The sequence below is a fragment of the Puma concolor genome, chromosome C2 (genome assembly GCF_028749965.1).
Source record: "Puma concolor isolate L17-30 chromosome C2, mPumCon1.1.hap2, whole genome shotgun sequence".
Lineage (NCBI taxonomy): Eukaryota > Metazoa > Chordata > Mammalia > Carnivora > Felidae > Puma > Puma concolor.
The window spans coordinates 93063317-93077062 of NC_141675.1; the positions used below are offsets into that span (position 1 = coordinate 93063317).

Consider the following 13746-nt stretch of genomic DNA (forward strand, 5'->3'; position numbering starts at 1 on the left):
CTATCTACAAATAAACTACTTCAAGTACAATGACATATTTAAGTTCAAAACAAAAGGATGGAAATAGAATATGCAAATATTAGATTTTTTTAAAAAGCAGGAGTGACCATATTAATATGAGACAAAGTAAATATCAGAGCAAAGAAAATTATTTGAGACCAATAAAGACATTACATAATGATAAAAGAATCAATCCAGGAAGAAGACAAGAATTCTAAATGTGTGCATACCAAACCAAAGAGCCTCAAAAATACAGAAAGTAAAACCTAATAGAACTGGAAAAGGAGATAAATTTATCCAAAATTATAGTTGGAGATCTTAATACACTCTTCTCTTGGGATTTGATAGAATCATCAAACAGAAAATAAGCAAGGATCTAGAACTCAACAACACAATCAACCAACAATATCTTTTTTTCAACCAACAATATCTAGTTGACAAATATAGAACATTCCACTCAACAAGAATGCACATGTTTTTCCAGAGTCCATAGAGCATGCCCCAAGAAAGACCATATCCAAGACCATAAAACAAACCTTAGCAAACTTAAAAGAACTGAAATTATACTATGTGTGTGTGTGTGTGTGTGTGTGTGTGTGTGTGTGTGTGTGTGTGTGTTTACCACAGTGGAATCAAATCAATAACAGAAAGACAAAATTTCCAAACACTTCCCAATTAATTAAAACACTTCTAAGTAATTCATGGTCTCAAGATATGTCAAAGGCAATTTTTTTTAAGTTTATTTATTTTAAGAGAGACAAAGAAAGCACAAGCTAGGGAAGGCTGGAGAGAGAGGTAGAATCCCAAGGAGGCTCCACATGGTCAGTGCACAGAGCCCAAAGCAGGGCTCAAATCCACAAAACCATGAGATCATGACCTGAGCTGAAATCAAGAGTTGGACACTTTAACCGACTGAGCCACCCAGGCACCCCTCAGAGACAATTTTTAAAACTACATATAATTCATGGGGCGCCTGGGTGGCGCAGTCGGTTAACCGTCCGACTTCAGCCAGGTCACGATCTCGCGGTCCGGGAGTTCGAGCCCCGCGTCAGGCTCTGGGCTGATGGCTCAGAGCCTGGAGCCTGTTTCAGATTCTGTGTCTCCCTCTCTCTCTGCCCCTCCCCCGTTCATGCTCTGTCTCTCTCTGTCCCAAAAATAAATAAACGTTGAAAAATAAAAAATAAAAATAAATAAATAAAACTACATATAATTCAATTAAAATGAAAACACACATATCAAAATTTGCAGGATTCAGTTAAAGCAGTGCTGAGAATTACACTAAATGCATACCTTAGAAAAGAGGAGGAATATCAAATCAATAATCTAAGTTCTGACTTCAAGAAACTAGAAAAAAGGAGCAAAGTAAGCTCAAAGAAAAGTGAAGGAAGAAATAATAATGATGATTTATTAAATAATAAAAATAATAAGCCAGAAAAAAATTGAAAACAAAGAAAATGGAGGAAATCAAACAAACAGCTAGTTCCTCAAAAAAGAAATCGATACAATTTAAAAACTACTAGTAAGACTGACTACACATAACCAACATTCAACTAAGATAAAATAGAAAACCAAAAGAGTCCTATAACTACTAAATACATTGAATTTGTAATACAAAATCTCTCAAAATAATCTCCAAGCCTAGGTATTTTCACTAGAGAATAATACCAAACATTTAAAGAATTAACCCCAATTTTACTCAATCTCTCCCAGAAAACAGAAGAAGAAACACTTCTCAGTTCATTTTATGAAGCTAATAATACCCCAATATCAGAACCAAAGACAATACAAATAAAAATTAAATCAAAATAGAACTGTACTTAAATACAAAATGTATAACTATATAATTTTTAGAAAAAAAATTTAAAAATTAAGATCCAGGGTTAGGCAAAGAGTTCTAAGGAGTGATACCAAAAGCACAATCAATAAAGAAAAAATGATAAACTGGACTCTGAAAAATCCTGTAAAGAGGGTCAAATGTCAAGCTATAGACTAGAAGAAATAATTTGACAAAAGAGTAGTATCTAGAATACATAAGAATACCACAATGAGATATCACTACAAAATTATCAGAATGGCTTAAAAAAAAAAAAAGAACAAGATGCGCTAATAATGATGTGAAGATACAGAATGTAAAATGTTACAACCCCTCTGGGAAACAGTTTGGGATATTCTTATAAAACTAAATTTTGAACTACCATAGAGTCCCTCTAACTGTACTTCTGGGCAGAGAAATGAAAACATGTTCACAGAAAAACACATACATAAATGTTTATAACTGCTTTAATCATAATAGCCACCAACTGGAAACCCAGATGTCCTTCAATAAGTGAATGGCTAAACACACTGTGGTACTTCTATACCATGGAATATTGCCCAACAATTAAAAAAAAATACTGATACTTACAACAACTTGAATGAATCTTCAGAGAAGAAGAAAGCAAATCCCAAAAGGTTACATACTGTATGATTTCATTTATATAACATTCCTAACATGGCCAAATTACTAAGTGAAAAACAAATTAGTGATAGAAATCAGGGATGGGGTGGGAGAATTGGAAGGAGAGGATGTGGTTATAAGGGGGGAATGTGAGGAATCTTGGTGGTAACTGAAACACTCTGTACTTTGAGAATATCAATGTCAGTATCTTGGTTGTGATATTACACCATAATTTTGTAGGACATTACTTTTGGGGGAAATTGAATGAAGAGTACATGGGGTTTTTCTGTATTATTTCCTGCAACTACAATTAAATCTGTATCTCATGGAAGCAACAACCTAAGTATCAAAATAAAAAATTCAATTAAAATGGAATGACACTAAAGCATAATTTGAGAGGAAATTTATAGCACTACAGACATGTATTAGAAAAGAAGTTCTCAAATCAATAACTTCAGTTTCCACCTTAAAAAATAGAAAAAAAAGATCAAATTAACTCAAAGTTAAGCAGAAGAAAAAAATAAAAAGATCTAAGCAGGAATCAATAAAACTCAAGTTAGGAAAACAATATAAGAAAGCTCTGAAGCCAAAAATTGTTTCTTGTGAAAATCAATACAACTGATCAAAAAGAGAGGGGTGGGGAAACAAATATTACCAATATAAAGAATTCAAGATAGGACATTAATAGTTCTCTCACAGACATTAAAAATATGCCAATAAACTGGACATTGTGGGTTTTCACAATCATTATTCATTTCAAAATAAATCAACTTTACTTGGTCATATTTCACTTACCTGAATATTTAAGGAAAAGTAATTGGTATTAATACAACAAATACTGAACCAAAAGTTAAGGATACATTCGTATAGCACCTGTTCTTGTCCCAATAGCCAAGATTTTCTGAACTGGATCAAAGGCTAATGCTGTGGGCTGATAAGGAAAACCATGCCGAACTGTCTGAAAGAGAGCAGATAGTAAAAATAATCACCAGGAAAATTAAAATTAAAATCACAAGATACCACTATCCAACTACCATAATGACTAAAATAAGTATTTTAATTAAAAAAAATTACCATATGTTGGTAGGAGTGTAAAATGACACAAGCACTATCTGTCCTATGACCTATATTTCACTCCTATTTATGTATCCAAGAAAATAAGAGCATATGGCCACATAATTTGTGTAAGTATGCCCCTAATAGCTTTATACATAACAACCTGGAAAAAGTGCTAGTGTCCAACAAGAGAATCAAAAACCAAAAATGTGGTATACTCCTACAATAAACTACTACTCAACAGTAAAAGATAAAAACTAGTAACAGATGCAACAACATGGATGATTCTCAAAAACATTATGCTAAATAAAAGCAGCAATACACAAAACGGTGCATATAGTATGATTATATTTATATTAAAATTTGAACAAGCAAAACTAATCTATCATTTAAAAAAATCAGAGCAGTGATTGATTTGAGGAGAACTCACTGGATGAGGGTATGAGGGAACTTTATTGAGTCAAGGTAATATTCTATATTTTCATAGAAGTTTGGATTACACAAGTGTATACATTGGTCAAAACTCATCAAATTGTACAATAAAGTTTATGATTTCTCTGTATGTAAACTGAATGTCAAAAAAAGAAAAAAGTATTATTAACAAATATTTAACTCTAGTTAATGATATGCACACTGAGGTTTTAAGAGGTAAAGTGTACTGACACCTGCAATTTAATTCGAAAGGCATCCAAAGAAGTAATATGGTTAGACAGATGGATAGACATATATGATAAAGCAAATATAGCAAAATCATAACTGTCAAATCTAGGTGGTGAGAATGTATGTTAGGTGTGTGTATACATGAATGTTCACAATATAACTTTTTCAATTCCTTTGTATGTTTGAAAGCTTTCATAGTCATACAATGGAAAAAAAGAAAAAATATAGAGTTGATAATATCATAAAGATGATAAAACTAACATAAGGATATCCAATAATATACAGGAATTAATTTCAACATGAAATATAACTTTTCAAAGAAATAGAGGACCCACATAGGTCAGGGAATGGGGATTCTAGAAGGAGCTTGGGAAGACAGTAGAGTAGGAAGACCTTGAGCTCACACCATCTCATGTTTACACCTAGATATCATCCACATCCAAGTAAATAAACCCTTATGATCTGAATAAAGTCAGAACAAATTCTACAACTAAAAATAGAAAAGAAGCTGCATCTCTGAATGGTTAGCAAGGACAGAAAGGCAGAAGGAGGCTGCCTGCAGGAGGGCAGGAGCTATGCACTCAGGGAAGAGAAATGGGCCCTAGCACCAGGGAGCACCACAGTAGGGGGCGGGTACTCATAACGTTATAATCCTCATAATGTTTGGCTTTGAAAATCACAGGGGATGAATTCCCCTGGAGCCTGGAGCTTTAAAAGTCAGCTGACTCAGCACTGGGCTAGCCAGGAGGGCAAGGGATAGCTAGGTTGCTGCCCTTAAAAAGACAGAAGAGGCAAAGAAGCAACATAAAAATGGCAATTAACACAACACAAGGGGCAAACAGAAGACAGATCTGTTCATGCTGATCTCAGAGTGTGTTAGATTACTTCTCTGAAAATGAGGGAGCTGGCAGGCATCATTTTCCTCCCCCCAGCATCCCCCGCCCCCACCCCAGCATAAACACAGGGTCACCTGCCAGAGGAAAGGCTGCATAGACCCTTGCTGACTAACCTGCTAGCAGTATGCCATGCCCATGAGTTCTCCTGGGGATTTGCCCACTCCAACCCTGCTAGCCTTGGCCCTGGGTTCAGAGCCAATTTTGTTAAAGCTGCCCATGAAAAATTATTAGAATAAAGGAGTTCAGTAAGATTTCAAAATTAGTTGTACAAATATAATATTTCTATATACTAGTAATGTACTATCCAAAAATGAAATTAAGAAAACAATTTCATTTATAATAGCATCCAAATGAATAAAATACTCAGGAATAAAATGAAGAGAAGTGCAAAACTTACATGCTATAACTACAAAACGTTGAAAAAAATTAAAGACAAATAAAAGGAAAGCCATCCCATATCATGGATTAAAAGACTTAATATTGATAAAGTGACAATACTCCCCAAATTCATCTCCAGAGTCAATGCCATCCCTATCAAAATCCCATCTGACATTTTTTGCAAAGTTCAACAAATTGATCCTAAGATTCCTATGGATATTCAATGATCCAGAATACCAAAAGATCTTGAAGAAGAAAGTTGGAAGATTCACATTTTCTGTTTTCAAAACTTACACAAATCTACAGTAATTGAGCAATGAGATACTAGCATAAGGACAGACAGATCAGTGGAACAGAACTGAGATTCCATAAACAACTCCTCACATTTTTAGTCAATTTATTTTTAATCAGGGTTCCAAGACAATTCAACAATGAATGAGAGAATAGTCTTTCAACAAATGGGGCTGCAACAACTGATACCCACATGTAAAAGAATTAAGTTGAACCCTTTACTTACTTTATTCCAATATTAACTCAAAATAGATTACAGACCTAAATGCAAGAGCCAAAACTATAAAGATCTTAGAAGAAAACATACGCTTAAATCTTAGTGAACTGGGATTAGGCAATTAAATCTGACATCAAAAACACAAGCAACAAAATTAAAAAGATAAACTGAACTTTGTGAGAACTAAAAACTGTTATGCTGTAAAGGACAGTATCAAGAAAGTAAAAAGACAACCCAAAGAATGGGAGAAAATATTTGCAAGTCATACAAGTCATGTATCTGATAAGGAATTTATATCCAGAGTATATAAATGACTCTCACAACTCAATAATAAAAATGGGCAAAGGATCTTAATAGTCACTTATCCAAAGAATATATACAAATGAGCAATAAGCACATGATGACATGCTCAACAGCATTAGTAAATCACATCCACAACAGGATACAATTGTATAGCCACTAGGATGACTATAATAAAAAAGATAGATGCCAACACATGCTGACAAAGATGTGGAGAAATTGGAGGTCTAATACTTTGCTGGTGGGAATATAAAATCATGTATAAAATCTTTGGAAAATAGCTTGGCAGGTCCTCAAAGTGTGAAATATAGAGTTACCTATGACCCAGTGATTCTGCTCCTGGGTATATAACTAAGAGCAATGAAAAATAAATGCACCCAAAACTTCAATACAAATGTTCATAGCAGCATTATTCAGAATAGCCAAAAAGTACAAACAACTCAAATATCCATCAACTGATGAATGGATAAATGAAATGCAGTATATCCATACAATGGAATATTACTCATTAATAAAAAAAGAATGAAGTACACATACATGCTACACAGGATGTACCTTGAAAACGTTATGCTAAATGAAAGAAGCCAGTCATATATTATATGATTCCATTTAATGGAATGTACAGAATAGAAAAATCTGTGGAGTATGTGGTTGATTTCAAAAGAATGAAGGCTATCAATAGAATGACATAAATTCAGTAAAAATAAATGAGGCAAGAGAAAAATGTAGAACAGAGTCTAGAACAAACATGTCAAGGTAAAAAAATTCTCAATTTTAGTGCCAGGTAGGATTGTTGAAATACTATAGTTTATGCTCAGTTGGTGAAATAAGATGGCAGTAAAGCTGATCAATAAGAAAATGAGGTTTTTAAATACATAATTTTTCCTTGTTTTTTCTTGCAAGATTTTATTTAAATTCAAGTTAGTTAACATATAGTGTAGTATCAGTTTCAGAAGTAGAATTTAGTGATTCATCACTTACATATAACACCCAGTGCTCATCACAAGTGAATTTTTCTTAATGTTATTTTGTTTGTTTTCTTTTGTTACACTCTCTATATTAGTCTGTTCAGGCTGCTATAACAAAATAACATACACTGGTGGCTTAAGCAAGATATTTATTTCTCACAGTTCTGGAGGCTGGAAGTCAGGATCAAGTTACCAGGTATTCAGTTCCTTCCTAGCTTGCAGATGGCCACGTTCTCACTGTATCTTCATATGATGCGGGGAGGGAGTCTCTATTCTTAAAAAAAACCACTAATCCCATCATGAAGATGACCCTTATGGTGTCATCTAACCCTAATTAACTCCCAAAGGTCCCCTCTCCAAATACCATCACACTGGGGGCTAGAGTTTCAAAATATGAATTTTAGGGGGACACAATTCATTTCATAGCACTCTCCCTTGAAATTACTACAAGGGATGAGGTGAGGTAGCCAACCATATCAATAGCTCTTGAAGCAAAAGATACTTGAAGCAAAGAAAGATATAACAGAGAGAACTGGTTATGAATACGTGGAAAGATTGGTCATATTACCCTAAGTTAAGAAAGCTGCTACCACCTTTGAGATGAAAGAAACCTGTATTCACTGCTGACAGTGCAAGAGTTATTACCAGAAGCAAATGACTTTTACTTTCTTTGTATCTTCTAATCCAGTCTAAGTGCCTCCCATTGGCAGAATCTAAGCATAACATCTTAGCTTTAGTTTAGTTTAGTTTGAATTTCAATTTCCTCAGTATATAAATGAGAACACAGAAGGACCATTGTGGAACTGAGAGCAGTGTGAAACAAAGTAGAATTCACATTTGGCCTGATGGACTAAGCTTAATACTACTATAATATTTCAAAACAGCCTTAAAACCTCCTGTGACAGAGACTGCCTGTTGCTCCTTAATATCTTCTTTTCCCCTTTTTCTATAGTAATAAAATTTTGAGCCCAGCACATAGCAATCCAATTCACACTATATTCCGAGCCCCCACAGCAGGCTAGATTAGAATCTGAACAAAGGAATGACAGCAGAAGTGATATGAAGCCTTAAAAGTAAGGCAAATACTACTTTTTTTTTTTTTCTCACCTTCCTACTGATTGGAAAATGTACTCAATGGCAGGTTTTGGATCAGCCATCTTAGAACATGAGGTAGAAGCCATAGGTTAAGGATAGCAGAGTAACAAGATAGAAAGGTCTCTCATAAAAACAAAGAGGCTTGTTAGGCTGTAGATAACATAAAGCCATTGAATCAGTCCTGGGTTGCTTAAACTTGGGCAGATTTTATGTAAGCCACAATTGTTATGGCCTACATCCTAACTGGCATCCTAAAAACCACAACCATTCCTAAAAACAAGTAAATATTTATTAGACCACCAAGTTAATTTATGAGAAATGTTGCCTAGTATTGGTCATTAGTGTGAAAAATGAAAGAAATTAAATGGCTTTTGATTCTGCACTAAATGGACTCCAGCTCACTACCATATTGGTGATTCATCCCTATATGTATCATTTCCATATACTACTGATAGGCCAAAGCTATCATTTCCATAATCTGAGCACAGAACTCCTAGAATCATGTACCAGATTTCATCTAATGACACAGATGTGACTGTTAGAAATTCCCAGATACAGGTATCCCATACTTTTGAAAGTTGATGTGTGCCACTTTACTTTTATAAAAGACCTACATTAGTACCTGTTTTCACCAAGCAAAAGAAATGTAAAAAGGATTTTGCTTTTACAAAAAAAGGCAACAAGTGAAAATAGAGTTGAGTGATTGTTTTGTAGCTGGCCATTACAGAGGCAGCACATGCCTCAAGCATCAAGAGTGGCACCACCAAGCACCTTCCCTGGGAACTACACTCAGCATCTCAGCATCAAGCTGCCATAGCTTTAAACTGTGTCTGTGAGCATATGTGCTTTATCTCAATTTATTTTGTGAATCTGTTACCAAGATGTGTCCTAAGGTATTAGAAAAGTCTAGGAGAGGTTGTATTTTGGGTCTGGGAATGCTCAAAAACTTTTCCACATAAATTAATAGTAGTTGCTTCTTTGCTTTATGTCATTTAGGTTTATGAAAGATTTCATAGGAACACTCTACTTTCAGATAGAAGAAACTTGCTAGAAAAAATAACATAGCTTACAAAAGATAGAATACTACAATCGTGCAAATTTGTTATATAAAAATTCTTCTAGATAAAAAATTTGCTTATAAAGATTTATGATTATATAATACATGTTTATTTTGATTAAGTTCATTTGACTGGTTTGGTCTATAAATGTTACACTCTGGAGAAGAGGTATAGTAAGGTAAATCATTCCTGATTTTGAATCCAGAAATTGGAAATTAACTGCAGTCTCAGAATTTGTTCAGTAAGTTTAAATAATTTGAGATAAGAAATCTGGTTACTCTCCTACAAAAAAGGACTTTCACATGGACACAATATATTTTGGTAAGCAAAAGCCAAACTACTATTGTAACTGTGGAGCAACTCTCACCAGTGGTAAAATTCCCTCAATTTCAATATTTGGTTGAAACTTTATCAAGTAAATTTGATGTCATCGTGGACCACTGAAAGTATTGCTTAATAATTTCCTGCCAACTTGGATGAAGGAAAAGACTAAGTAAGAGGACTATGATAGGCATATGACACCATCAAGTAGCATAATGGTAACAAATTTAACATGTTCCTATGAAATCCCATTATAATGTGATAAAAAGGTAAAATTGCTCTAAATGGTAAAGTACCTGTTCCTGGGAATGCCATTGGCAACTGAGGTATTGGTACCAGTTCTCAGTAAGACTTTTAAATTTCTTGAAAGAATGAGAAAACTATCACGTTCAAAGATCTAAAGGCAGTTGATATTAAAATTAAAGAAGAATAAGGCATTAATACACCTCCATTTTATAAGATATTTGGAAGTTGACATAACAGAAATGGAATGCTTACTTATTAATATTCTGAAATTTTATATCCTGTTTTCTTTTCTTATTTTAGTTTTATTTTTATAACACTCAATCATGCACCCAGTTTAACAAATCAGACAAATCTAAAGGATTTCTGAAAATTATAAATAATTTGTCTCCTTAGCTCTCTTATTTCCTACTTCCCAGAGGGAACAACTTGTCAATATTTCTGCTATTTATTTTGGTATTTTTCCTAATGTGTCTCAAAAGAACATTTTTATATTGCTACTTACTGACTTTTCAGGAAAAACAATTTTCGCTTTTTCACCCATCCCCTCATTACACATACAAGTATCCTTGCCATATACCCAAACTTCCAATAAATCAAAACCATCAGTGTTAACACCTTATTGATATTACTCTCTTATTTTGCCTCACAGATGTTTTTGTTCTCTAAGGTTGCCTTCTTTTTTAAGTTTCATTTATTTAGTTTTTACGTTCTGGTCACTAATTCATCCCCAAACCCTTTCCCCAATTGCTCAAATCATCTTTCAATATGTTGAACACATCAGGTATACATACCTAAACACATCAGGTATATATACCTGAGGAAGGAGAGTGAGTGAGGGAGGGAGGGAGGGAAAGATGGAGAGTGAGTAACAGAGAGGGAAAGAGAAAGAAAAGGAGGGACTATTTATATAAAATTTGAAAATTCCAAGTAACAAAAAAATCAAATCAGCTGTTGCCAGGATCCAGAGGCAGAAAGAGGAAAAAGGATGCCATGAAGAACCACAAGTAATGAAAATGTTCTCTATTTTTATTGTGATAGTGATTCACAGGAAACTCATCATATTGCACAATATATATAATTGCAGATTGTTTTAAACATTTTAAAGTAAATACTTATGAATATAGGTACAAAATACTAAATAAAATACTAGTAGATTAAAACCAGTAAAATATTCTGACAATGAAAAGCCATGACTAAATAAAGTTTATTCTAGAAATGTAAGTATAGGTGCTGAATATATATATTATATGTAATATATATACCTCATATTCCATTTGTTACTAATAAATTTCATCCTTTGCCTTTCCTTAACTTAGATTTTCAACTTTCCAGGGCTTAGTCTTGAAACTACAGGCACTTCTAACTGCTCACAAAATAAGCCTTGGCAACATACAGATATAGAAAAGCAAATAATATTCTTCAGCATATAAATGTCTTTGCAAATGTTATTTCTAAAAAGGAGTCTGTACTCTATAGATTGCTGCTATCTCTTGTGAATATAGTCTTGAGTTTCTAAGGAGTATATGTAATTCTGACTGGTTGTTTTACTTAATAATGTGTTGCCCGGATATGATATTTAAGTTGGCATAGCATTTTCAGAAAAATATAAATACATGTGAGTGTTTTTTACAAAGCCAGAAGAGGATCATTGGTATGTTTTCTTTTCTCTCATATGCATGGAAGAGAAAATAAAATTTTAAAGTATGTCTCTGTTAGATTTAGAATTTGACTGCTTAATCTCATTTAAATCCACAAAAAAACAGCTCAATATCATATGTATTGACATTCATTAACTCAACAAATTAAAAGATAAAACCTCATGATTATATCAATAAATTCTGGGAAGGCATTTGAGAAAATTCAAAAGTCAATCCAAGTAAACATCTTATGTAAAACAGGATTAGAAGAAAATTACTTAAAGATGATAAATATTAAGAGTAATGAAAATAACAACAAACACGATACTAAACAGCAAAAAGCTATAGTCATTCCTATTAAAATCAGGGAGAAGACACAAATGTCCATTTTGTCCATTATTATTCAGCTTTGTTTTATTGATGTAAGCTAATTCAGTAAGAAAGGAAACTGAAATGATGCACATAAATACAGGAAATTTAAGAAAAAAAGGGTTACTAAAATATTTTAGAAATAAAATATGGTACGAAATAAAATGTGTTAAGTTTTCTAGACACAAGGTAAATAAACAATAATCAGTAACTTCTATTAGCAATGACCAATTATCAGTAAAATTAGGGGGAAATCACCATTTATATTTTTAGTTGTTAATTTGAAGTTTGTCAAATATGTTAAAAGTCTAAAAACAAATGTTTTATTCAACAGCATTGGTTAATATCTTTCCTAATATATAAAATGGTTATTCAAAATATTTTTCACTAGACTGAATTTAATCTGATCAGTAGCAGGATTATATTCATATATATCAACGTTTATTCAATACTACAGAAGTTAGAGCACAACTGTTAGAATTCCATTAGATATACAGAGCTGATGTAATTAGTTTGTGTTGTAGCTTTGACAACAAAATCCCATGAGAATTTAGTATTCAAGAAGCAATTATTTGTTTATATACCTCAAAAACTTTTTCATCATTGTGCTATGATTCAAGCTACTAAAAGCATCTCTTTTCAAAGTATCTACAAAAACCTAATAGTGGAAAAACTATACAAAGTGATAAACAAATGCCCTAATTATTATCATTTTTCAAAAATAAAATATTCATCTACTTATCTCTCAAATCCAAGGTCAAGGCCTTACTCCTACATGAAACGCTTTCTAAAATACTAACCAACACCACAGTTTAACACTTCTTAAAAATTACTGAAGAAAGATTTTTACCCTTTGGTTTCCCCAAGTAAGTCCTGAGCTCCTTCATGAGCAGGAACCCTGCCTTTAATTTGTCCCCTTCACTTAGCTAGTTAAGTGCTATGATTATTTAGGTATTTTTAAGTTAATGAATATGATTTATGCATATAAGGAGTATTCCCCTCAAAACCTATTGTCTTATATTTTAAATAAAGATGAATATTACCAAATATTTTGTAAATATTGAAATAGAATGCTTATCTAGAATAATGAACTCTCTCAACTTTAATAGTAATGAAAGCACATTTGAAATTTATTTTTAAGTTCAAAAGCTATCATTCTCACCCTTTTCCCTCTGAGCACCTTAGTGATTATTGTAACTATATGCAACTGAGTTATATAATGCTAAGGCATTAGAACAGAACACGTACCCACATTTGGATAATATCTTTAATGCATACAATTATTTAGTTAATATGTTATAGATACTAGGGGATCACTAAGTCTAATGTAAAAGTATGTTATTCTTTACCACCTAATTGTGTTTCTTCCTATCATATTATATAACAAACCACTTGAATTCAGAGATTCTGTTGTTTCAAGCTTAAGAGACTTATAGGCATTCAAAAAACTACTGACTTTTATTGCAACAGTTTAATACATATAGTAACTTTGATTCTATAGTCTGATTGTTAATCTTATCAATGCATGTTGATAGTTGAGATAATGCATATAAATATGCTTTATACACTGAGCTTAACTATAAACAGCTTATAAGTTTGTGGTTCTTAAACTTCACAGAAAAGTGTCCTTTCAAAATATGTGGAAATCAAGTTCAAATTAAATGCATTTACTTTCTCTAATATTATCTCATTATCCTCATACTATCACCTTCTCTCATACTGTCATGTAGGTATGTTAAAATAGACCCTCAAAAAATACACCATATAATCTATGAACAGCTCCAATTCTCACTAGTGAAAAGTATAGAGATATATAC

The 13746-nt window shown here is 32.9% G+C and overlaps 1 protein-coding gene across 7 annotated transcripts in view; it reads right to left on the reverse strand.

Moving 5' to 3' along the window:
* STXBP5L (syntaxin binding protein 5L) overlaps positions 1 to 13746 on the reverse strand; it is a 403067-nt gene that overhangs the window by 342407 nt on the left and 46914 nt on the right. For all 7 annotated transcript variants that reach the window (XM_086675312.1, XM_086675318.1, XM_086675315.1 and 4 more), the window contains exon 3: positions 3298 to 3395. In XM_086675312.1, coding sequence (XP_086531438.1) covers positions 3298 to 3395 — 98 coding nt within the window. The remainder of the gene's footprint in view (positions 1 to 3297; positions 3396 to 13746) is intronic.